Source organism: Pezoporus occidentalis, unplaced genomic scaffold (assembly GCF_034315485.1).
Source record: "Pezoporus occidentalis ecotype Australia unplaced genomic scaffold, CSIRO_AGI_Poc_V1 ctg80, whole genome shotgun sequence".
NCBI lineage: Eukaryota > Metazoa > Chordata > Aves > Psittaciformes > Psittacidae > Pezoporus > Pezoporus occidentalis.
In genome coordinates, this window is record NW_026916159.1 from 2,695,392 (window position 1) to 2,721,794 (window position 26,403).

The 26,403-nt window shown below is 36.2% G+C and overlaps 1 protein-coding gene across 1 annotated transcript in view; it reads right to left on the bottom strand.

Annotated features, from left to right (window-relative positions):
- Positions 1 to 4,037: 4,037 nt before the first annotated feature.
- TOPAZ1 (testis and ovary specific TOPAZ 1) overlaps positions 4,038 to 26,403 on the bottom strand; it is a 36,116-nt gene continuing 13,750 nt past the window's right edge. Inside the window, exons 6-22 of the mRNA XM_062603588.1 lie at positions 25,163 to 25,224; positions 22,741 to 22,856; positions 20,447 to 20,532; positions 19,602 to 19,739; positions 15,582 to 15,645; positions 14,348 to 14,499; positions 13,994 to 14,086; positions 13,625 to 13,740; positions 13,064 to 13,108; positions 12,414 to 12,483; positions 11,212 to 11,386; positions 9,692 to 9,792; positions 9,118 to 9,283; positions 8,094 to 8,258; positions 6,875 to 7,078; positions 5,627 to 5,813; positions 4,038 to 4,344 (exon numbers count right to left, since the gene is read on the bottom strand). Of these exons, the coding sequence (XP_062459572.1) occupies positions 4,131 to 4,344; positions 5,627 to 5,813; positions 6,875 to 7,078; positions 8,094 to 8,258; positions 9,118 to 9,283; positions 9,692 to 9,792; positions 11,212 to 11,386; positions 12,414 to 12,483; positions 13,064 to 13,108; positions 13,625 to 13,740; positions 13,994 to 14,086; positions 14,348 to 14,499; positions 15,582 to 15,645; positions 19,602 to 19,739; positions 20,447 to 20,532; positions 22,741 to 22,856; positions 25,163 to 25,224 (2,154 nt within the window). The 3' untranslated portion in view covers positions 4,038 to 4,130. The remainder of the gene's footprint in view (positions 4,345 to 5,626; positions 5,814 to 6,874; positions 7,079 to 8,093; positions 8,259 to 9,117; positions 9,284 to 9,691; positions 9,793 to 11,211; positions 11,387 to 12,413; positions 12,484 to 13,063; positions 13,109 to 13,624; positions 13,741 to 13,993; positions 14,087 to 14,347; positions 14,500 to 15,581; positions 15,646 to 19,601; positions 19,740 to 20,446; positions 20,533 to 22,740; positions 22,857 to 25,162; positions 25,225 to 26,403) is intronic.

Genomic DNA, 26,403 nt, shown 5'->3' on the forward strand with positions numbered 1-26,403 from the left:
ACGAATAAAGTAAAGAGAGCTCAGCAGTAGACGCCACCACCAAACAGAGCCAGAGCGCCATTCCTGGCCCCCAGTTCAATGTGTTTTGAATACCCGTGTCCCCCAACAGAAGAATTTTAAGCATCACAAGTTGCTGCAAGTAGGCAACAGCCATTTCCTCTTTGCTCCTCTGTTTCTATTGTGCACTGTGGTCTGCAGATGGGGAGTTTCTCCAGTGCCATCACACGCAATAGCACAGAGACTCTGAAGCCAACAATGTCAGCACTAATTTTTGGTACTACTCATCATACTAGTAATTTTAGAAAACGGTTTTGCAGAAGGGGTTAAGACTCAAAAATGCAGACCTGGGATGTGCAAAAATAAAGCGCCCTGTGAAGATGCATCTGAAGACTGAGGACAGACAAAAATGCAAACTACTAGTTGTTAATGTGCCTGCACTTCACCAAGCTGAGGAGTATGGCATTAAGATTTTGGTAATTAAAAGTTTGATTACTATACCAGGGACATATAAGTTTACTATTCTCCTCCTGTGAGACTCTCATTGACATCCATTAGAATTCTCCCATGAATGGAGCCCAGCCCACAGGCCTCACTGTCACCTTGGCTCAGGTCTGTAGTTCAAACTGGAAGCTGGCCATGTCCACAGCTGAGAATTTCTGCCCAATTCATTCATGAGCATTTGCCAAATTATATGCTATGGCGTGGTGAAAAACTGCATAGTCTGACTGATCTCACACGTTCTTAACCTCTTCACGCAGCATATCATAGTCTAGATTCCTGCAGGAGTTATAAGATGTTAAACTCTCCATGTCTGCTTTGCCATTTGCCTGTCCTCCTGCATACCCAAGCGTATTAATTACAGGGATCTGAACGGAATTAAATAACTGAGTGACAATACTCACAGATAATTGTGGATACTTCAGAGAAAGAATAAAAAAAAATTTATTAACATCTTAACAACGACTGAAAAATGACCCCCACAATTGCACTTTATAAAACACTGTGAAACTATCAAGCTGTTATTTCCAGCTTCTTACCTCTGTCCGTGATGAGGCTTAAGAAACGCTCAAAACTATCAAATGCTTTGAAATAAAACTGTGGTAAGTCTTCCAAACAAAATCACTCTGTTTTAGTTACAAGAACTTGTCCATTCCTAACAGAAGTTAATCTTTCCAAGAGCATACCTTGTAATCAGTGAAAACTGAAGAAAGATTTTCACAAAGGGAACTTTCATGCATCTAACAACCTACTGAAGCACAGTGTTGTCTAGACCTAGCTACTGAGAGCAGTACAGGAAAGTTTTCTGCACATTTTTTTTTCTCTCTCTACAAACAGGTAAACATTTTATCTCCTACATGAAAAACTAAACATATCATATCTTCTGAATGGCAGGGTCTGCAAAATTGCACTGTCTCTTGTTGTACTTTATTTTTCAGAACGGATTTTTTCATCTTTCCAGGCTTATTTCCATTCCATATTGGAGTTTTGTCCTATTTATCACATGGAATTTCTGTCACCAAAACAGTACTGAGAAGGTTGCTTTCTGGCATTATGAAACACATCAACATGACAAGATTTGTATGGTATTTCAAATGGGCTCAGCACAAAAATGCAAAATATGGGACTTAACAGTACAGTTGTTTAAATTTCCTGCTGTTTTATCATGGTGATAGGGAGAACCACTATGTTGACAGAAACAGCAGATGCACCAGTTGTAACAAAACATCTCAGCAACATCGTGGGGAGCTTGCTTTCCTTGTTAATGTAACACAGGGCTGAGACTGCATTCTATCAGTTGAAGATGATATTTGGGAGATGGAGCTAAAACACTGCACAAATTTTGGCAAGTCCAAGTTAAGCTAGAAGGTCAATGATTAACCTCTGTCTGAAAAATAAAGCAATACTTTTTTTTTTTCTGGGGATGATCTAAATGAAAATTCAAGGTGGCTTATATTGAGAAAATAAAGCTGTCTCTAGAACATCCCAAACTTTGAAGCCATACAGATGACTAAGAGAATTTTGCTCTTCTGAATTTCTCAAACACAGTGTTAGCTACATCTGGTACTGCTTACAGAACTGTGGGATTTAGCTGAAGTTAGAAAGGCTCTAATTCCAAGGGAGATTAAGCTACAAAGGATTTTACAGAAAGTAATTAGCAAAAATGACTTACTTTCTCACTGCCAGTTTTAGTTTGTCAAAATCTCCCAAAATTGCGCTTGCCACTAATACTGGAGTGGCTGGAGGAACACTGGCTTAGATCTCTTCTCTGAAACCTCATCACTTCTTATCCAGTATTTCAGCTACTGGGAAACAGAAGCAGCAAAATGCAGCTGAATTTTCCCAGGTGGATAGCCTTGCAAATGGCAGGGCCATCCTGGCGAATACCATGTGGTGGAACCAAACGTCTGCTTGAACTAGTGCCAGCTGTTCTTCAAGAGAAATGCTGAGCTAAGGAGCTTTTAGTAGATAAATGCTATCCAATTGTCAGTATTGAATCTTCCATTTTTTTTTAGAAGGAAAGCAGGTGAGATCCCTACAGAAGAATGATAGCCTGTGAAAACACAAGAACATTTTTCTGTACAAGTAGCACAGCAGGAAGGCAGTGATCGTGGCAGTCATCATATTCAGTCCTCTCTCTTCCAGCAGCGACTTCCAGACAGGGTGAGCAGTGGTATCAAAAAGTGTCTGGATCTGACCATGAAGCCAACTGCTGATAATATTAATCAGATTAATGGCATGAACCTCAGGACTAGAGTGGCAACCCCCCCCCAGACAAAAAAAAACCCCAAAACACTAACAACCCCATCCATGAAAACCCTCCACAAACATCCCAGTGCTAAGATCATAATGGCTTTCATGATTCAGAGGTGCAAACGACACTTGCAATAAATAATGCTGCTGGAACTGGGAAGAGACTCAGGCTGCCCCAAAAAAGCAAAAGATTTTTCACAGACTGTGAGCTTACGCCACCATCTTGATCTCTCTTATGGTGGAACAGTTGTAAAAACCCCAAGAACTTCTATACCCAAGAGAGTAGAAATTTTTAGCACAAAAATCTCCAAAGAAGATGGAGAGCAGGACCGAAAGAGCTGTGTTATTGGCATGCTTGTGAAGGTTGGTACAGGAGATCTAAACTAACACTACAGAAGTGGGGAGCTCAGACAAGTATGAAATTTGACAGAGGTCCCACTGATTTGCCACAAAAGTTTTCTGATACGAAACATTTGCTTCTTTTTACACAGGCTGTAGATTAATAGCTGAAGCGTGACTTAAGCAATTAATGCTCCCAATCTCATTCAGGATTTGCAGGTGGGTGGAGAAGAATCCCTTAAAAACAAGCTTGATTAAAGCCTCCATCTCATCATGCAGTTGTCAGAAACTAAACAAGTGGGCAAAAGCACAGCAAAAGTACTTCCCTCTAAGAGAACAATCAGAAGAGAATGCAAGTTTTCCTTTTTAGTGGAAGAATGCATATATACAAATGGGAAGCCATATACAAGTTATTATAAAGACACAACTAAACCTTCAGGTGTGAGCAACTTATGTAGACTCAGTTCTGTGAAGGAAGTATCCTAAGTCAGGCATGTCTCAAGTGATTTTGAAGTTACTTCATTCTCAAGTGCTTTTTACTGGGTTTTTGGAGTAAGGAAAATAACCTCTAAGGGACACAGAGATGGGACAGTATACTTTGAAGAAGGCAAAAAAGAAACTCATACTGCTTTTACTGAACATGAAGCAATGGGAAAAACATCTCAGTCAAGAATAGTAGATACACTCAATCAATGGACTTACATATGCTATCACCTCATGGGAGGAGTGGATTCTCTGTAAAAAGACAGAGTGTAGGTTTTGAGGCTGCAGTTTCCTCATTATCTAATGATGCCATTACAAAACATCTGTGTAAGTCAGTGTGACAATCTGTATAGTCAGGGGAAAAAAATAACTGCTTCTATGCTACTATCTGCATTATCATCAATGTAAGTATTTAAAAACATGACTTGGTTTCAAGCCTTGCTGAGAATCAGTAAGGCACAGACTGAACACAGGGGAAACTGCCTTTATTAATTTGTGTTATTTTCAACAATGATTGATTTAACCATTAAACCCCAAAAGTCTTGACTATTTAATAATTACTGAAACAGCCAGACCTTCCCAGCCCATTTCAGATTCTCCTGAAGCCACTTTAGAGCAGATGTAAGCTCCAAGCTGTAAACTTCTTCCATATTAACATTCATTGTCATATGCTTAAGAAAAAGCTTTGGATCAGACACACGAGCAGCCTGGATCAGTCTCTCCACTGCTGCCTGGTAGTCACTGCTATTCTGAACTGCCTGATGTGCGCATCTGTAAGTGAATTTTTACAAACACAAAGTTAGGTACCATACAGGCTTTGTGTCACTTGCCTGATGCTTTATACTGGCAACAAGATTACAAAAACATTAAAATAATGTCTAAGGTTCACTTCACTTAGAACAGACTATGTCCATTTCTAGACAAATTTTAGCTGATTATTCTAAATAATTAAAAAGTTAGGAAAGGTGTATTTTAAACATATTCTACAATAATGAAAAGTAATGGGATTTAATGCTAGTGCAAAGTAGGTCTACTGTAGTCACAGCATGTTTCATTAAGAAATGTTTGACTCGGCTGGAAAATTCAGTGAAGGAATGTGAACCATTTTATAAACTGGATATAGCAAGAATTCATGCACATGCTTGAATCCAAAAGGATTACTTATTTTTGGTGTGTAATCATGTTTGGAATAAGGATGTGCCCAAGTAACATGCCTACATTTTTGCAAAAGCAGAACTTACCCTTTAAACAAACAAGCAGAGGTACAATAGCATACACATGAAACTGAAGTAAAAAATTTCTCAAAAGAACAAAATAAAAAGAGATGTATTCTCTGGGAAGGAAGACAGGGTTCTTAAGTTTGAGATGCCCCTGCTCATTTTTCTTAACAAATGTTGCTTTTCTATACAGTATCATATTTTGATGATGAGCCAGTCAACTCAGAGAAAAAGGGCTCTTGAGAAAAACAAAGTCTGGGTATAATCTAGTGACATTGGTTGGTGGTTTATGGACAAAAGGAAAAAGCAACAAAACATATTTTTACCTGAAGGTATGAAGTCTCACAGAAAGGGGAAAAACTAAAAAAAAGTCAAGATATCCACTATAAAGAGAATCAAGTAAAATGGCTTCACCCACTTTCCAAAAAAAAAAGCCAAGAAATTTCAAGAGTTGCTATGTGAAAGGAGTAATATTTTGACAGTGTCCCTGTGCTACACTGCTTAACCACAACACAAGGATCTATACATCAAGATACCAAGCTATCTTGGTTTTGAAAATACAGTACACTCTCAGTGGGACAGACACACTCAAGAAACACAGGCCAGTATCACTGTGGAACAATTACTTTTCTGCTACACATATGTAAAAACTAATGACAATAATAACAACACCTCCCCATACCCTTTACTGTTCTACAACCAGTTTAGAAACAAGGATTAAAACCAAGTTTAAACCCGAACATTGCCTTTCCCAGACAATGGAAAATAAGCTCTATCCTTAAGTACATGATCATATGGATAAATACCATCAAAATTACATATATCTGGCAACAAACCTTTTCAGTATTATTTGAAGAGTCTGACTAGTAGCCACTGGACTTTGAATATCACTGGCATTTGAAACAAGAAATATTTCAATGGCCAACAGCATCTCCACCTCTGATAAGTAAGACGGAATCGTTAGAAGTTTGTGATACAGATGTCCCTGCAGTGGTGGTGGGTAGCAACCCAGTGATAAAGCACCTGAGAGTAAATGCAAAAATGCATGGAATTAGGATTACCAATACTGAACACAGATCTGTTTTCTTCAGTATGTGGCTAAGAATGTGGACACCCCCACTCCCAACCTCATAATGCATTTTACTGTTTCACCTGTGAAACGGCCTGATTGAGAAGATAGCAAGTAGTATTCACTTATAATAGTCACTGTGATAAAATGTTAGTTTTATCAATTAATATTATCAGTGATGATTAAAAACCTCTGTCAGAAATCTGGAGACTCCAAGTGCATAATAACGCAAGTACAATTTAGGACAAGTCAGACAGAAGCTGTATTAACTATGATCACAGTGAGAAAACATTTGAAGAGCACTGCCCCCTTTACTCCCGTCTTCTGCCAAGTGACTCCAGAGACCTAACCTATATAACACTTCAGGAAAAAAAAACAAACCCCAACCAACTGCCATCCCCAAAACCCCCAAAGAAAAGGAAAAAAAATAATTTCAATGTTAACAAAGCTAAGTATCCCAGGAGGGCTGGACTCCTTGAGCAGCCTGCTAACCACCACAATTCCAAGGCAGAATGAAACAGTAAATACTGTGACAATACGGAGAGATGGCTCATGGTGGACCCTATCAAGGTGGCACACCCAGTATAATCTTAGCACAGAAATGGGGAGTTGAAAACAGACTTTTAGTGGAAAGGGATTTTCTTTTAGTTAGGATAAATTTCTTTGCCAGACCTCTCAGATCATAAATTATTTTACCACCACAGCTCTAAAGAGAAGTATAAAGCAATCTGATTTGCCTAGATGACAAAGATGATGCACTTTCTAACCATTTCAAGGGTCACTTTTTTCTTTTTTAAATTCTGAAATGAAATGTAAAAATTTAATTTTATCAGAATTACATTTATTTCATGCCAGGCGGTATGCACTGATTTGTATTTTCAACAGTTATTATTTCCCAATAAACATTTTAAATACCTGCTCATAACACAGAAAGTACCTTTTTCTTATGAAGTATACTCTTGCCCATTTCCCCCCAACATACTGAGCAAAGGATATTGTTTAAGAAGCAACTTACTTTTGTAATAGGTCCTAGCTTTAGACCACAAAGAACTTCTTCCCAAAGCTGTAATTAATTGTCTAAGTAAAAAAAAATCAATAGCTATGTTTTTTGAAAGCATGAAGTCTACTGCAGAAGATGAGACCCCAAGGTTCTTGCTCTCAAAACAGGCACTTATAAGCTTGTTAAAAAGGCAGCTGTACTGAGAAGCATCTACAGTATCTGAAATGAAATGGAGATTATGAATTATGTCAAATGCAAATCTAATTGAAGAAACATTTCTCATCAGTACCTACATGAAGACTCTTGCTTCTATCTGTAAAATGGAACAAGGCTGAGGTAACCTATGATAATGGTTTACTCATCAAAAGTCTTTTCATAAAGTCCATTCACATTGTGGAAGAGAAGTGCTAAGGTCCAAGTAATAATTTGCTGCCAAAACCAACAGGATCAGATATAAATATATTCACTTGCCAAGCCTATAAATACAATCTTCACCTGATCTTCTCAGACGTAAAATCTGCACCAACAGAAACAGCTTTGGTGCTTCAAGTTCTGTTTCTCTTAGTCTGAATTGTTCACTTCCCCTTCTTGGCAGGACTGAGGAGCCTTGCATCCACCTGATGCCTCAAACGCCTATATCCTTTTAGGATACTCTGAGCAGATGGCCTTCCAACTAAGCTCTCCTAATATACCTAAAAGCACACACTAGCAATAGCACTGAGACCTGCTCACAGGAATCAGCTCAGGTTTCCTTAGTGGAGCCTCAAGTAACTACACATCTCACCTTGAAGTACACATCAAAAACTTGTTAGATAAATTGAGCCCAGAACAGTACTCAGTCCTTAACATGGTATGTAAAAGCAGCTTAGGCTAGCTAGCTAAGTTATATAAAAAAACAATGCCTGAATGATATCCCTCTTTTATCTTATTGTATAGACTGTGTATGATCCTTAAAAATTTAGTGGGTCTTTCCTTTTACCTTGTGTAACTAAGCCAATTGGAAAAAGTGTTCAGGTGTATAAACTGTGTATGTGCGTGTGCAGCAAGAGGTGCAAAATACTATACATATTTAACTGACACTACATGCTTTGGGAGGAGGGGGAAAGGGGGGGGTCTGCCTCTAAAACTGTCTTTCTTCTCCAACAAATTTTAGGCTGAAAACAAACAAAAAGAACAGTACAGAATCATCTGCTGAATTTTTAGCTCTTAACACAGTACCTTTTTCTTTACTTACCAGAATGATTTTGAAAACCTGGTAAGTTCTGTAGAACTTCCAATGCCTGCCTGTATAAACTCTTCCTCAAGTATTTGTGCACTAGTGTACATAACAGATTATGTCGACTGAGGATGTCCATTTTATCACAGGGCCACAATGGTGTATTTGTGACCCACTCCGATTCTGTGGCAAACAATGGTGCAGTGTTAATTCTATGAACTGAAACTGTTGGATGGTGAGACTTTTGGCCATTAAGAATATACTGTAAACTGCAGCAGAAAACAAGTTGCAGAATTTCACAGAAAACGCAGTTCTAGTTATGAATAATGTGTTCCTTATCACTGTTACTTCTCAGACGGATTCTCTGAACCTTTACATTATATATAACCCCTTTTATTAAATACCACAAAATTAAAATGGACTGCCAGTGGCATATATGTGTATATAAGTATCTATATAAAACTGAACAGCAAATTTAGATCATCAGTATTACTCTACAGAACACCTTTTACTAGTTTGTATTTCCTATTCTTGTTTATATTTCGTGTTTCATCCCTTTTCAGCAAATCAGAGTTCCAAGAAGCCTTTAATTATGCATCATTTAATTGCAGAAATATTGGACTACTGTAAAGCTATTTTACTAAACAGGATACTGTGAGGTGTAAAGGAACACTGCACTGACTCAATCCTAAACATTTTTTGACACTGAATGTCACCTGGCTCAAAGGCAATCTACTTGGGGCAGGGTCACTTTCCAAGCTGCAGCCCTCCCTTACTACAGTAGGCTTTTGAGTAGAATGGTGTTGATGGCAGACTACTGTGACAACTTTTCTGAAAGAGATTTAGTGTTATAATATTTTTTATACATATTAAGAAGAAAACTAAGCAGTTAAATGGATCACATTTTATTTTTGCTGTCCCAGTATTATTAACTTTATTTAAAAAAAACCTCACAGAGCAGCTTATAATTTTCATCTGAAATTTGTCCTAGGAGAGTGATCAAATCTAAGTCAAAATTCAGTTTGTTTTAAGGCAAACTTACCTCTCAATACCCATGTTGCTCCATTCAAACTTCCTGTTTTAAGATAAATTTCTGCAGCTTTATTAACAATTTGGCATCTTGAAGCTAACTTCTCTGCACCTATGAGTCCTTTCAAGACTGTAAAATGTATCTGTAGCTCATGCAACTTATCCAAAACCTTCCTTCCCTAGCATAAGAGGGAGATGGGAAAGGGGGAAGGTCAGAGGAAGCAATATCAGTGGACGCAGAGTATATTTACATGAAATACAGCAGATTTAATTTGGTGATACAGATTTACAAGCATCAGTATCCAAACGAAAGTCAAAACCTGAACCTGAACAATCAAGCTTCTAGGTTGCAAGACAAAGTTCTGATGGGCTCCACAGAAGGTTAATGCTCAGAAAGACACAATGAAATGCTTTGGTCCAGCTGGACAATTAAGAAGTATTAAGATGGTGGGGAGGCAGGTAGCACATCCAACCATTCAACTAAAGAAATACAGTTTAACATATAGAAAGACTCATGACTATCTAGATGAAAATCTAGAAATGACTCATTCTTTTTCTTCCAGTCAGGTTCCTATAGTCCAGTATACCTTTATCCACTGGAGTACTTTGTGATAAGAATACATTACACTTATCCCAATCCTTCCAGTGAAAATTCTGTCTGCTTCATTATGTTGTGAATTTTTTGCTACTAAAAAGAGAAACAACACCACATTAAAAAAATGGTACATGCAAATGCAATTTTAAAGAGACTGCACACTTGAGAAACACTGTAATTATTAATTTTAATATTAATTAAACATTAAATAATAATTAAACATATTTGCCATTAAAAGTAGTAACTTCCTAAGTCTCAACATGGAAAGTAGGGTAAATAATTACAATTTATTCAGACACTATTTCACAGTAATTAATCCATGAGATGCTTGGACATGTAATGGCATAATTTAGTAATATCATTATTTGTACAGTAAGCTTTGCATTTTCTGGGACCATGAAGAAACGCTGGCAATTACAGAACTGACTAATTACAAGTTTTTCCAACCATATTACACAACCACTTTGGAAGCACTGTTGGCATTCTAGAGCAGTGGTCTCCAAAGTAGGGCATGAGCTCAACAATCCATCTGGGTGTGGGAAGAAAATATATTTTTGTACCATTAAAAAACAAAAATATTTTTAAAAGTACTGTTTATTTCATATTATCTCTTATTTTTAATTTCTATTTTTGTGTCTACTTTATAATGTACTTAATACACTGTGTCACAACTGAAAGCTCTGATAGCCGTTCTATAATATCGAAGTCTGTGGTCAGAAAGGTCATGTTACATATCTGGAATAAATATTCATCTTGTTTTAGTAGTTAATACAGATTGAAAAAGATCCGAGACATTAATTATAAAATGCTTTTAATATCCCAATGACACTTTGCTGAGCCTCGGTTTTCTGGAAACTCCTTAGGAAGAAGGATACAGTTATGTAAATGAAGGGGCATAGGGTGGAAAGGGGTGAGAAAACGTGCAAGAACTCTAAGAAAACTAGAAGGTGTTGTGTTCCCAGCCCTCACATAAATTCTTGGTTCTTTAGAGAATGAAATAATTCTGAAAATCCGTATTTAAAAAAAAAATTTAAAGAAGAAAAAAGTACAAATAATATACCTGATGTAACCCTGTTCAGTGTGTTTTGAAATACACTAATACAGCCTTATTTACAGCTGTAAAGTTTATTTATGCTATTAAGAGTGTGATGCTTCACATGACAATACTTAAATACATTTGCCTTTGTCCTCAGCAAACAACATGACTGAAAGACCACCAATTTTGGTCCTATTAAAAGACCACCAATACTGGTTTCTCTTCTTGATTTCACAAAGCTCAAATGCTCTTCATTCAGAACTTCCTTTAAATGTAAGCACTGTGGATTTTACTTCTACTAGAAAATGGCTTCTATTGAGCATTCTGGCTGGTTGTATTTGCTCCTCAAGAAATTCTTAATATTGTAACATATAAAATTAACTAATAATCAGTTTATGAATTTGTTTCTTTATCACTTTAAACACTCTACAAAGAATAGGGAAGAACAAAACGCGTTTCTTGCATCTTAATTTTACCTGCATCAGCAAAGTCACAAAAAGGAACTTCTAGTCGGTCTGTCTCAGAGTCTTTGGTTAGTATTTCAGCAATACATAACGACAATTTCTGAAGATCATCAGAATGTTCACAGCCAGTTCTTGCATTGACAAACAAAGCTCCCAGCTTGACCCAGTCTTTTTTTTCCTTGCAGTGCTGCAAAGGCGGCAAGGGGTAAATATAAGTCAACCTGCTTCCAGAACACTGAACAGAGAACATACTGAAATATGAGAGATGCACCTGGGATAGACTTAAAGCAGAAAAAAGATGCTGATGAAATGCTACTGCCAAGAACCTCCATGTTCAATACGGCACAGTTACGTTTCCTATCTAGCATGGACTGCTAATCACGTTTTGTCACTCCAGAAATTAAAATTCTTTTTCCATTTATACCACAACTAGGGAAGCTCATAACTTATTCATCCATTTACAAACTGTCATTCATCCAGTATTTTACTGGGTTTTGTTTTTTTTCACAATGCATGCCAAGTTGATGGTTATTTTCGTTATGAATTAGTCTTTTGCTTGTCAGATCACTTCATGATTGTGATGTTAAAGGAGTAAAAAAATAAATCAGTCCTCGTTCTTCCCTTCTTAAATTTTCATCTCAGGATCTGTGTAGTAAGTGTGGTAATGTGTAAACTTGTAATATGTAAAATATTATAATTGTGCAGTGTAAGTCATCTGCCCTTGAAAATGAAAGATGTAAGCCTCCAAGAATTTTTAATGACACTTATTCTTTAAAATACCTGCTTAGTATTTCCAATTACAGCCTTTTACAATTGTGCCTTTTTAAACTAGATATGAATTCTGTCTAGTAAATAATATATTCAGTATTTGTTTGGTGAGGAATGATGTACTACTTCCAATTACAAACACAACAAACAAAAGGCATAGAAAACAATTGTTTAAAGTTACAAAATCTTTCAATTACATACAAAACCAAGATAAAAACTGCAAGTATGTAAACCAGAATACTGGCACCACAAAAAAAGCCAGTTTTTCCCCTGCATGTTAATCTTTCCCAAACATGGCTTTGCATAAAAATATTTTATTAAAATCTCAAGATACTTAATAATAAAGCCCACTCATTTAAAATTATGTAGAAATTGCTATTTTTGTAGGTTTTAAAGAAGACACTGTTTAAGCATTTCAACAAACTTGAAGAATGCACGCACTGTACCTGAATTTCAGCCACTGCCAAGCTGAAGTCAAAAACCCAGTTCTTTTCAAAATGTCTCTCCTGAAATCTTCTGTAAGAAAAAAATATTAATACTTAACACATCCTATTGAACAAAACTATGCACTAGCAGGAGGCTATCAGCAAATTATCATTATGAACTAAAAACTGATGTGAATTTTGATCCTATTTACTACACACTATGCAAACTAGATACTGAAAACAGACATCTGCAATCATGCAAAGGAAGCCAGTCTCAGTAGAAAGGTTAACTGAGAAGGTATCAATAAGACTTTCACTCCACTTAAGTAAATGCAGAATTGGATTGTATGTATTTCTGACATACAGGTAAAAAAAATTAATTACATAAAAGAAAATGCTATACATCTTCAAATACCTGGGAGCATGATACTTTGTTCTGCTGCCACCACTGAATGAATACATCTACCTGGTGCAACGCTATCATGTAGAGATACATAACCTACATATGAATGAGCTAACACATGTAGCTGAAGCAGCACAGCTGCTCAGTCTTCACAGATACAGACTGTTTCTCAGTCTGTGCTGAAAACACGCACATACTTGAGGCAACCTGGAAAGGGGGTCATTCCTCTGTGAATGAGATTTTTGATCCAAAAAGTGATAAAAATTACCTCCAACATGCATGGTAAGTTGCATGGTGAGATCCATGTCTGAAACTATGGCAAAAGTATGAAGAGCACCAAATAATTTCTACAATGCTTTCAAATGAAACAGTGATGGCTTGTTTTCACACAACAGATGCTGCGTATTTGGTTTCCTCTAAGAATCAGAGGCTGCTTTATGAATGTCAAATTTAGTTTCTCAGCTTGTGTGTGAATGTATGATGCAGATAATGAGAAAAAGACAAATCTTGTGCAGGTGATGGGGAGATACCAACATCAACAGTTTTGGAAGAGATTTGGGCTGTGAACAGATTATACAGTGATTATCAGTATGGAAAAAACTAATCAAAACTGTGGTCAGAATCTAAGTTTTGACTTAATAATCCTTGATCTTTGAAGCACAGTAAACTGACAGCACTTTAAAATACAATTGCACATGATATGACAGTATTTTCACCTGAAACACTCATTTGCATTTTCTAATTGCCTTTTAAAGGCATACATGAATTTATAAAAATAGAACCTAAAGAAGGAACTAGACAGATATAAAGTAGTTCCTTAAAGACATACCTGGATTTTATGTTCAAAACAGTATTTAGTTCCTGACTGGAAACTTTCAATTGGTGAAGGAACTTAATAATACAGTCAAAATGTGCAGACTCAAGGAACATACCAGCACCAATGAGCTGTAATAGCAAAGAGGGGGAAGAAAAGTAGGCATACAAAGAACTGTGACACATATTTCAAGAGGCAAGTGGCAAATAATGGTGGAAAAAACATGTGATTGAATCTCAGTCAAAAAATAAGGTAGAAGCACGCACCACAAATTCAGCTAGTCATAATGTAACTAAAAAAAAAAAAAAGTACTGAAATAATATTGAAGTGACATGGTTGAATTTTAAAACAAGCAAAGTTATTTCAGAAATTCCAAACTCATACCTTACAAAAGGTACTGATTAACGTAGGCACAGCGTCTCTCATATTCAAAGAAGCCACGTGCTCAAAAACTTTCAGAAGAACATCTACAGCCGGCTAATTCAGACAGAAGAGCACAATCAGTTTTACAACTCTGTTCAATTAGAAAGCTTAGAGTTTTTATAATATATATTTTTTTAATTGCTCTTTTTACCCTCCCCAAGATTCGAGTATCAGAGTAAAATCAAACTTATTACTACAAGTGGCACAGTACTCAAAAAACTAAGAAACGATGGATCAGGGGTTTAAAAAAATGTAATTTTTTTATATTACATATACAATATAAATATTTTTACAGATTTGTGTAAGGTCACCTACCGGTGTACTGATTTGTACAGTTACATTCAATATCTGAAATACTTCATGCAACAAACATTTCTTGAGTAGAGAAACCAGAAGATCATTCAGCACTTCAGAAGCAAAATACACACCAGGAGTAACTTCTCTGTAATATTTCACAAATATCTGGACTGAAAAAGCAATTAAATTAATTTCATTTTGAGGTAAACTGACACTAACTATTCAAACAAGTTATTTCCTTAAATTTTAAATTCACTGTAACAACCCTTTATTATATAGGATATTATGGGATAGGGAGAAAAATGGGTGAAAAGAATCCAGTTTGAATACAATGTTAACCTTGCTAGACCCAGACTGACTATTCTGAAACATTTCATGTCACTGAGTTGAACACCACAAGCCCTTTAAGTTTCAAGAAAGCTCAGATATTTGGTGCAGCACCAGAAAAATGCACAAGACCAGGTCAGATTTGGTAAGTGCATCAAGGTAGTAAGGCCTTTCCAGACATGAAGTTTTAGAAAGTGAAGTGCAGTGTTATCACAGTGGATGGTCTTACAATCTGTTCCAGTCCTAGCCTTGGTAGAGACATACTGTGTAGCCTGCTGGTACCCAGTGTTATTTGCATTTACAATGCTCAGTATTTCAGCATGGGAACATACTACACAGGGTGTGACTGGATCCCACGTTCCCATTGTGCTATGCTCTAATAAGCTTTCATAAACTTAAGACTGCTTAGGACAGGTACAAAAGGAATGACAGACCAGACTGAAATTCAGTCCTTTGTGACTGAACTCAAAAGCTCAGATGGATCTGAGTCTCTAAAATGTGTTAATCATAGTTGTTTGCATGTAAGGTAATGTGAAAGGACTAAACTAAAGCCGTTTGGGTGCACTTCATTTCAAGAGCTTAATTCCAAAGTTTTTGGACCTGTAATGTTTTGCCAGGGTGTTCAAAGGCACCTTAACAAAACTTTGTTCTGTTAAACCTCCCCTCTTCCCCAGTTGCTCATTTCTGCTCTCAAGTCTAATTCATTCAGGCTAAATTAATTTTCTGTGGATGTAAGATTTACAAGGACCTCACAAGATAACTGTGTATCTAAATACCTAGCTTCAATGAGCAACTGGAACAAGAGAACATGTGGATTGAATATATTCCTTCAAAATCAGCATTTCTTACTCTCTGTTGAGAGCCTATTTAATTCGCTTTAAATAATCTAAGTATTAAAGATACATCAAAAGCTACTACATCGTACCTGCACGTTTTAGAAGGCCCGATTCTTTGATAGTAATGTATGTTCTAAGTATTGTCATGCAAACCTAGAAAAAGGGGGAAAAAATCCACAGTAAAATGTTACTTCAGTTCATGCCAAACAAAGAACTACTCACAACCATGAGACCTATATGGAAACAAACTTCACATTGCTTCTGTTTAACCCACACATGCTGACAAACGGTGCAAGAAAGTAATTGAGCCTGTAGGCAAAGGCACTGTTAAAAGGACATAAGGTAGATGAAATGTTTGAAAAAGGAGCTGCTGAGACAAATGCTTGTGTGTCTGTTTTTGTATATACTCACAGCAAACAAAAAAATGAATTAGAAAACAGTTACTTTGGAATTAGCATAGATGTGACATACTGTTAACAGTGAGAGAAAGGGAAGCAAAAAGGTGAAAATGGGATAAACAAAAATTACATTAATGTACCAACTAAGAAATCAAAGAATCATCTAGAAGTGAAGCTGGTAACACTGACAGTCACAAAGAATTACTCATAAGGACATAAAAGAAAAAACTCAGAACTATGTTTCTTACATAGCAAATGAATTATCATCAAAGCAGAAGATACTGGCTTGTGGCCAAGACATCTTTCCTTTTTTAAACTCATTAACCTATTCAGATCATCAAGTCAAAGAACAGGAAGACCATATACGTAAGTATGTTGAATATAAATAAAGCTTACTGTTTTCATTTTGAAACATCATGTTGTTGAACTATCATTTAAGATATACCTTTCGGAAAATCATCATTAATGCAGATGAAGTGTCACTTCGCAGTGAATTAGCTCATTTAATCCAAACCTACAATCCCAGGTGGCTAAGGGCATTTCCAAAATAAGCTTTAGCACATGCTTACAGTATGTAAATTAGTTTGCTTTCTTCTGCAATGTGTTTTCCTCCTTCTTTGGACTGACTCCCCAAAAAAATCTAAGATTGCATCTGGAGCTCTGACTGTTCCAAGTATTAGCGAAATTGCTTGGAAAATCCAGTTGCAGTAATATTTAATCATGGGACATGTTACATTACATTTATAAAAGAAAGTAAATGTGTTATACATTTACAGCTTCTCTAGGCTTCCGTTGATTTAGTTGTTTCAATTTTAAAAGGTGTAACGAACCTACAGATCATGTAAAAATGCGAGAATCTCTAACAGATTTCAAATTAAAGTACATAAAAGAGACAATTCCTATTTTCAAAAGGTGGTATAGATGACATTATTCTGTCACTTGTAAGTTGATTCCACAACTCATTTACATGACAATTTAATAAAAAGCAATAGAGGGCCGTTTATCTTTTACAAGCAGCTGACTACCCAGTAAAACAGTTCTACTGCAGTAACACAAAGGTGCTTAAAATCAGAAAAACAAGCACAAGAATTTATGAAGTCCTTCAGCATTCCCCAGTTTGCACTCTTAATGTTTAATAAGGGGTAGAACCCCCATGCTGCAGCCTTTTGCTTAATGAGATCAAAACCAGGATCCTTTTTACAAGAGATTCTGTTTAAGAATCCTGTGGCATCTTTGAGACACACACTCCATGTTAAATGTGGCTGAAACTAACCAACAGGTTAAAAAACTATTTAAAGGCAGTTAGAGACAGTAATAACAGGATAGTGCAACTTTTAGGGCTCATTTCTTTAGGAAGCCAGATTAAAAAAATCAAAACCAAATCACACAAACAAAAAAAATCCCTCAAAACAAAGCCCCCCCCCCCCAATACCCAAAACCCAAACAAAAAAAAAAAACCAAACCACAATAGAAGCATACACCCAAGACCCTGAAGTTGCAAGACGACATTAATGAAGACACATATCTTCTTATTTTATATCCTGTTTCCAGTTAGAGGTTCAAGAAGTCACAAAAAGTAAACATTTCTTTTTGTGGCTATGAGTCCAAAAAGGTTAATGAGCAAGGTACACAAAGCTAAAATAAAATCCAAGAAATACAGTTCGCATGAAGATTTGTTTTCAAACCACTTATGCAACTGCACAATTATCTATGCTACAGTCTGAAGTATCATTCAAGCCAAATTGCATTTCCTATCTTTTCAATTTATGCCCACTGCCTCTTACGCTTTGACTGGGCCCCACTGACAAGAGCCTGGTTTCATCTTATTTACCTCCCTCGCCCCTATCTGATACTGATACACATCATTAAGATCCTCCCCTTTAAATAATTTGTGGAGTACTTAAAACACAGCCTTATTAGTTTGGTTTACTTTGCCTAATATAAAAGAGATTTCACTGTTTGAAATTAAAGATATCTTAAAAAAAGCCCCAAAAACATGGTAACTTGTATAACTTGCTGAGCTCAAGAGTGTGATGACTTTCAAAACATACATTTTTATGAATGAAATCACTGCTGTGTTGCATGATCAGCCACAACTGTGAACAGTGAAACTCTAGTAAGTTATGCCTTAAAACATCAAACCGTTGCTTAATGAAAAGGAAGGAGTATCCATTACGGGGAAAGGTACTTCTCTCTGGAAATTCCTGTAACAATCATCAGTGAAAACGCTGTACTAAGGAAGTGGGTTGCGTAACAGTTCCTAAAGAGATTTGTTTCCCCTGCAGTTGATGAAGATGTTGTTGCTGCTTTACCTGTCTTCCATTTATGTACTTTGGTGCCACCATGAGGTGCTTGGCCTACTACAGTTTTTAAATGGACAATTCTAAAAACAAACAAAATAAACCCACCCTGAAGTAGACTTTGAGACTACCAGGAAAGTCAGGCTGGGTTTGGTGGGCAGAAAAGTAAGTGTGCTGGAGTGCTGCACCACAAGTAAAATAAAATGGAAGAGATTTTTAATAGTTTTAGGCATATACTTTCTTAATGTGCCTGTATATAATGAATCATCATAATTCATACAAACTAGCTGAAAATTAATTATATTCTCTATAGCCTTCACAACTGAGTAAAAGGGAAAATGTCCCATACAGAATTACTGTTAAATGAGCTTAGTATTTTTAATCCATCATACAAATTTTCAAAGGGGTTACAAAGCACTAGAAAAACATCTCTTTTTTGAGATTTAAAAAGCAAAAAAAAAAAAAAAACCTCAGAAAAATAAAACCAAATTTATATTTTAATATATTATGATGTATTTTAAAATTTGACACAGTATATTTAAGATCTCAAGGACATGGGTAAGCTCCTTTTTAAAATTATTTATGTCTAACAGGTTCATGACAACTTATTTTTTTTATGTTTTGATTGTGTTTTTACTTACTGACACCAATGATAAAACTGTACTTGTATCAGTAAGATGGTAGATGAGAAATAAATCTTGAAAGACCTGATCAGGACAAGCTTAGGCATCTAGTTTTGTTTAGTTGTTTTATTACTTCTGAGTGATTTACAGAAACACCTAAGTCTTGGTTTCATACAGCCAAAATCTTACATGACAGCACAATTAGCTTGTCTTACACAGTTCTAAGTATTAGAGAGTCGTATTTTCTTTGTTAAATGGTTTGAAAACACACCTACTTTGACCACCTCTGGAAAAATATTTTTGCTTGTAAATATGAGAATTATTGCTACATTTAAGGAGATTACAGCATCTTTAAACAAACATGCTGCTGTTTATTTACTTGCAGAAAGTAACATACCATAGATGTTTTTTGACTTTAACAATACATACAAAGTCTGAGTTTGCTTACAGGTGTCCAATGCAGAAATGTCTCATAATCTCCCCATTCTACGACTCTGTATTTGTACAGCCTGATACTTACTCTTTCACTGTTTTCTTAAAAAGACTACAAGTTCAAAATTCTACCTTAAAAAAAAAACAAACCCCAAAAAAACAACCACCAAACAAAAACTCCACAAGACCAAAAACCAAAACTTCACAAGACTTGAGAGGAAGAATTTCTGATTTTTTGATACATCAATCTCTGAAATTTGTTCCCTTTCCGCTTATAAATGAACAAAAGAGATTTTGTTTTACATTTAGAAGTGTCCATGCTTACAATCTGTCTTTTCTTCTATGAAGCTCTTTACCTTTTCATCTCCGTGTTCAGGAACATGCCAAAACCAACATTTTGCTCTTTCACAGCCCCGCAAAGTCATGAAATAAAATCTGCAATATTTACGGGGCAATTCAATCATCTCGAGGATCTGCTGGACTGAATGAGAAGCCTAAAATAAAACAAGCAGAATAAAAACCACAAACAATATTTTTTTTGAAAGCAAACACACAGATTTTCTTGAGAATTTCAAAATAGCTACAAATTACAAACAAAAGCAAAAAATGTGTGATCTACAACTAAACCTTTGAAGCAACCCTCATCTCTATACTGTATTTGCAGCATTTCAAAGCAGACCAAGATCCGCCCTTTGTCACATGTTAGTTAGTGTCTAATACAACAAAAATCTGTCTTGAAGACCACAGAGAGAATGCAAGAACTGCCAAATGAGACAGAGTAGAGAGGATGAAGAAACCTGACAAACTCCTGCATGGCTCTGGATAAGAGTCTGAGGATTCTGGGGCATCAACTTCCTTCATCATTTTTCAGTGCCCAGCATAATGGATAATGCAGTCTGTCTGAAACATGATAAACCTTGTCTGCTTTTCAGTTCTACAAAAAACAAGCCAAAAAAGCATTATCTGATTCTGCTTAAGTTGGAAGTATAAATCTACAAAGCTCAATTGTGAATAGCTGTCCCCTCATCGTTGATTTTGCTCTCAGAAACTGTACTTACTCAGTGTTAATGTCTTTAGAGGAGTAGAAACGTAAACTTACATAGATTCGTGATTTCTGACTAGACACATGGAGAGTTGTCTGAATATCCGTAACAAAATTAGTGCCAGAGGATCAGAGATCATTAAGGATTTAACAACTCACAATTGCATTTTTTTCCACCTTCCATGTCTCAAAATCTCCAGGATTTTGCAATGGCAGTAAAAGACTTTTTCCTGAAAATCTGTAATCTAAAAATTATGATGAGGGCAATAAATGGATCATGCAATAAAATAAATCATACTGAAAGCACTCTCATTTATCTGTATTTCCCTTATATTTATAGTTTGTTCAAATCACAGCAATGATTAAAGAAAATCTGATTAATACAATCCAAAGCCAGTCATTTGTTACAGTTTTCTTAATTATCCTAAAATCGAGACTTTACACAAACTTCAAGAGTAAACACATTTAAATTAAAAACTTTGCATCTTTATCCAGGGTTTTAATCTAATTTACAGAGAGAAGGAAATAAACTGAATTAAAATATCCAAAAGTTTTAATTTGAAAAGGAGAAAAAAACACAACCAAACCCACTTTATCAGTCATCTTTGCATTCCCACATCACTAGCCATAAACTACTTTTCCAAAACTGAAATAAAATCTTTCATACTCTATGTTTTAAACAGCACAGTATCAAGCTTAAGACCAATATAAGTTACTGGCTTCTTAACTGTAAAACTTGTTTTTAGAACTATTATTGATAACAGATCTCTTTCTCTGAAAAAATAAATAGTGTTAATGGAAGATAAAAGTTCATATTTTCAACTCCACATCTAAAGAGAAACAAGAGCTTCTGAATGCCTTGCTTTCTAGGGTTTCCATCTGGTCCCTTCAAAGAAGAGGCTATTCAAAAGGCAGGGTGTGCTTAGCCCTTTCTGACAAACTACAGTTACTAAAGATCATCCAATGATAGCGCATGTTGTACTACAGACTTGCACTAGGTACATGGTTCTCAATCTGCATGTCTTTCTAAAGAGGGAGGCTTTCACAGTATAGGAAGGAGAAATATAATGTAAAACAATTAAATATCTGAATGTCATGTTCTCTCACAGCTTTGTAACTCTGTGCAGTGATGGTGGGCAACTTGGTAAATTCAGGATTGGATGAATTTAGTGACAGGCAAAAGACCCAGGATAGAGTCAGTCACTAGCTGCAGAACAAAGCTACTGGGAACTTGATCTTAGAGGTCTTTCCTTCAGATTCTTGCCATCTTCACGGCAGAGAGTTTACGACCAGGTCTTTTCAAGTTTGTACTCTCCCTGCCAACTGTACGTCAAATTTGTAGGGAAGCAGGCACTGAAGTGAACTAGGCCAATCCTGCCTGCACAGTTCTAAGGGGAAAAAGGTTGTTTTACCCTCTCCTAGCACAGAAACTCTTGCTTTGGCAACAGTTTAAAATGATTTTAAGAAGGAAGGTTTAGAAGAACTCTTCATAAGGTGTATACACTTTTAAGGCCAAAGACATGAGCAACTTCAAACTACTACAGTCTAGAGACATATTTCACAGTTGCTTTTTACAGCATCTATGTTTCTTGCGTTTCTTGAAAATATTGTTAGACATAGTGATATAGTCGTTTTACAAGCTCATACTGGAAGTATAATTTGAAACTAAGCAAGAGCCTCTGCCAGTGGGCTCATTTCTGGAAATCCATGTTTACAAACATTCGTGTTAACCAGTAATTCTAAAAACATTAATTCCCAAAACAGCTGTTGCAAAGAAACAGAATGTAGTATCTATACATAAGCAATCAATTCCTGTTTTTCTCTATCTTGTACACCAAATGAAACTATGCTTTTATGTAAGGCTTAACATTAAGAGTTATTCTGTGCAGAGAAAAAGAGAAGGAAACTTTGACTACAGTTCCATTACATTATTATTTCTCTGGTGGCAGGCACACTTTTAAGAAGTACCTGTCCCAGGTGTGAAATATTCCAGGTTGAAATTAAGTACTGCTTATTAAATCTAGGATCATTTCCTTGATCCAGACTAGTGAATGTCTTGCAAACATTTGAATTGGCATAAACAGCAAAGTTCTGACCTTTGGCAAGCTGGGCAAATCCCTTAACCAAGTTTTGCCTACAGATAGCAACCAATCAAGAAAATCTGCAGTCATGTTCCCTGTACCATTCAAGTGTCAGAGAACCATGAATACCAACAGAGAATGACTGCTATTTGACCCTACCAAATAGGATCCTGCTAAAAATCCCAATCCAACCCAAAAAACCTGACTAACCTCTCATGTGAGAGCTTGCATTTCTGCTTCTATGTATGGAAACTAAAATAAACTCCAGCCAGTACCTTCAGGAACTGAAGAAATTCCTTAAGATTTTATAGGTAAATAAAACACACATAAAAAAAAAAATTCTGGAAGGTTCACCAAAGCAGCATAAGATACCATTTGTCTGGGCTTCCATCTCTGTAGTTTCACTGAGGACATTTATTTTCTGGGCAGGCAGTGGCAATCCTGATAGCAATCCACAGTTCACAAGGTCTCTGTATTTACAGTCACTGCTGAGTATTGAAAAACAAAAATCTGTTTAGCCAAATCAAGTAGGTACTTCTCCCATGTACTAAAAAAGCTAAAAAAAGGAGGAATAAGCACATAAAAATTGAGAATTCCTTCAACAATTGACACAACACTTCAAAACTTGATGTAAATTTAAACAGTAGCAGTATCAACAACTTTCCTTTCACTAGTCTCATTGCCGGGTCCAATCCGATTATGATCTTGGCTGAGATTATTATGTCTTTAAGTGGAACTATATGAAATTCAATACATAAGGAGAAAAGATACCCGTGAACAACTTCTGATTTTTTTTTCACTGTGCTGACAGCAAGACTAAGATGATTTCTGTCACCTCTGAAGAAGCATCTACTTTTCAGCAGCCTGTTATGTAATACCTGTCAAAGTAATCCACAAAGCTTTTGAAATTACATTTGAAGAGTCAACTGTTTTCTTTCCTAATAACTGGCTCTACTTGGCAGAAGACTTAGGTGATTTCAAAGGCAATTCTGTTCTGCCTTCAACTATTCCCACATATGTACATTTCAGATAATTAAACAACTAAAATGTGAAGTTTTCTGAAACAAGCTGAAAATACTGCTAGCTAAATGCTTAGTGATCTCTTTCTTATTTGTAAATAAAGCTACAGAAAAAAATAATCCGCTTTCATGAGATCCTCCTCCCCTTTCTCCTTTAATTAAGAATCTAGGTTCAGTACAAAGGACATTTCAGCCTACTTACTGTTTGGAGACAGAAACTGCCTTGCTATCCCGTTAGGGCTACCTATTTAATACTTCCCAAAGCCAGGATAGGCAAAATCTTTCCTAAATTGCAGGCTGGTTTTAATAGAGTTTCAAATACAAATGCTACAGCAGAGAAGAATAAATTCTACCTAATAAACCAAAATTATTTATTTTTCATTTAGTTATCATACCGTACAAGTCTCCAGAGGAAGAAAAACAGAAAACTAGATCTGCAGATCTAGTTAATCACAGTTTTCAAGTCACCATGACATTTTTTTCTGCTTTCTTGTGATGCCAGCCTCAGATCTGACACAACAGGATTTTCATAGCAGCTTACCTTCAGGACAACAATCTCAGCTGTCTTTTTAATCTAGACAAGAAACTGCACACAATTTTGTGAGGAACTGTAAACTATATAGCTTTACAATCAACTTCCCTTTTTTAAGTAACAGTGTCATTAGAAGTGGAGTTTGCTGAATAAGAACAGTAACTATATTTTCTTCTAAATGAAACTTTGCAATGGTAACATTTTCTGAATCAAACTAGAGAAAACAGTTTGACTCCAAATGAAAGAATAAATGCACGCCTCTTCTCTAGCTGCACTGCATTTCAACTAAGGAAGTAATGCAGTATTACTTGCACATACTTTATCCAGCATAGTCCTACAGTATAAAGAACTATTTATGCTACTGTGGTAAATTTAAATGGGTATTTTACCAGAAGGAGGAGCCTGGAGCTCTCTAGTGGATTACTGAAAAGATGCAATATTCTCTATTTAACCAAATTCTGGTACACTTCAAGTCTGTCACTGAAATGTAACTGGTGCTGGAAAAAAACAATACCCTCTTCTATACCAGATGAGATTTCTCGATTATTGTGAAAATGACTCTGAAATACCTGTTATTTCTCTTCTCATTACTTAAGAATTATATCACTTAAGTAACTTTTTCTACAAAGTCCTATTCTGCTTCATTTTTAAGGCTGATGTTGAATGAAGTTTCTTAGCATGACACTTCCAAGTTGTACATACAACAAACACTGTAAGCACAGCCTGAAGCTAGCAGAACAGCAAAGCACGTGCTTGACTCCACGTGCCACGTTTTTAAGTGCCTTTTTCTACTGCTGTCAGCCTGAATTTGAATGAGATCTTTCAATTCTTTCACTAGTTTAGGGAGAGTCCCAAGACGCAGGAAAAAAAAAGCTGAAAGTTTCAATTGATTTTTTTTTTTTTTAAACTTCTGAGTTCTGGTAAGTGCTGTTGTGGGTGGAGATGCATCTTATGCTACACACATTGAGATGACAAAGCTAGACACTGGCATAAAGTGGATATATTTTATCACTAGCTGGAGGACAAAATAACCTCTATTGTCCTGTAAGGCTACAGCTATACTTGTCTTGTACTTTGCACAGTGAAATTGTATTGTTTCACATACGTATTTTTTTCATCACAGTCACAATAATACAGAAAACCTGAATTAAAATGCTGATGGTGTTTCAGGAAAAACATCACTTTTCATTTGTACAGTAACTAGGGAGTATCACAGGTTACATGAAGAACACAGTATATATACCTTTTTCCAGCTTCACCCTGTTTTTCTTCTTTAACATCAGGCACTCCATCTGCAAACCTGAACTATGAATAAAATGCACTTTCAGATACAGCAAATCACTACGAAGCCTCTTACACTTTACACTACAGATTTCAACCTGTTAGTGATCATTGGAAAGTATGATAAGAATCCTGACTGTAAAAACTGTAATTCGGATGGCAGTTACTCTTACACCATCTTTTAAAATGGTGTAAAACTGCCATTATATGGTGTAAATGGTGTGAAAACACTGCCCTTATACCTTGTAATCTTTAAAACAGTGATTTTTAATTGGAAAAAAGGTGACACAATTGTCTTCTCTTTGTTCCTACCAGTAGTCCCAGCAATTTTAGGCCCACTGCCCAATTTTAACTGCGCCTGACAGATGTAGAAACCCACAAAAAACATTCCACCAAGTTTAGTGAAAGTGTAAAGCTGTATTGAGGACAAATCTAAGGCTTTTTCTCAGCTGTGTACCACAGCATATAGGAAAAAAAAACCAAGTATATGGACAAAAAAGACAGAATCTAACATATTTGGGTGTGAGAATCTGAAAGGACTGATACAGAACAAAGTCATGGAACCCTGGCTTTGTTTTGTCTGTTACACATGAAGTAACTTGAACTTCACAAAATTTATGATAACCAAATAATCAGAGATGGACATGCTCTCAATGGATTTCCGAAATTCAGTTTATGAGATCCCCACATATTTTTAGGGTTTTCTCTATAGTTAAGTGGTTAAGTTTTCGTCCTTCTCAAAGTATTGTGAGCTGGAAAGAAACATCACCTGCCCCATGAATCACCCCAAACAGTAGAACAGTTGCAACAAGTGTTCTGCCACTGCACTCCCTCCTCACATCTGGAAAGCTAGTTTTCTGTCCACATACAGGAATAGATTTAGGGCTGTATTAATATTTCGTGGCTTAAATTTGGTAAAGTTTGGGGTTTGGGTAATATTAGTTGTACTTCTTTACCTTTGCCCAACACAGCACAGAAAAGAAAGGATTACGACATTTGATTTTACAAACTCTATGAAGCAGCCCCCGCGACTGACCTGGGGGTCCTGCAATAAGTGCTATACTTACTCCACTAACTGGAGTTAGTTACTCCACTTAGATACTCCAGTAACCTATTCTATTTGAGAGACCCTTTTACTCTCCCTAAGAGGTCAGGGAACAAAACTAACTGTGAATGAGATGTCAGCAGCCCCAGTTCCATTTG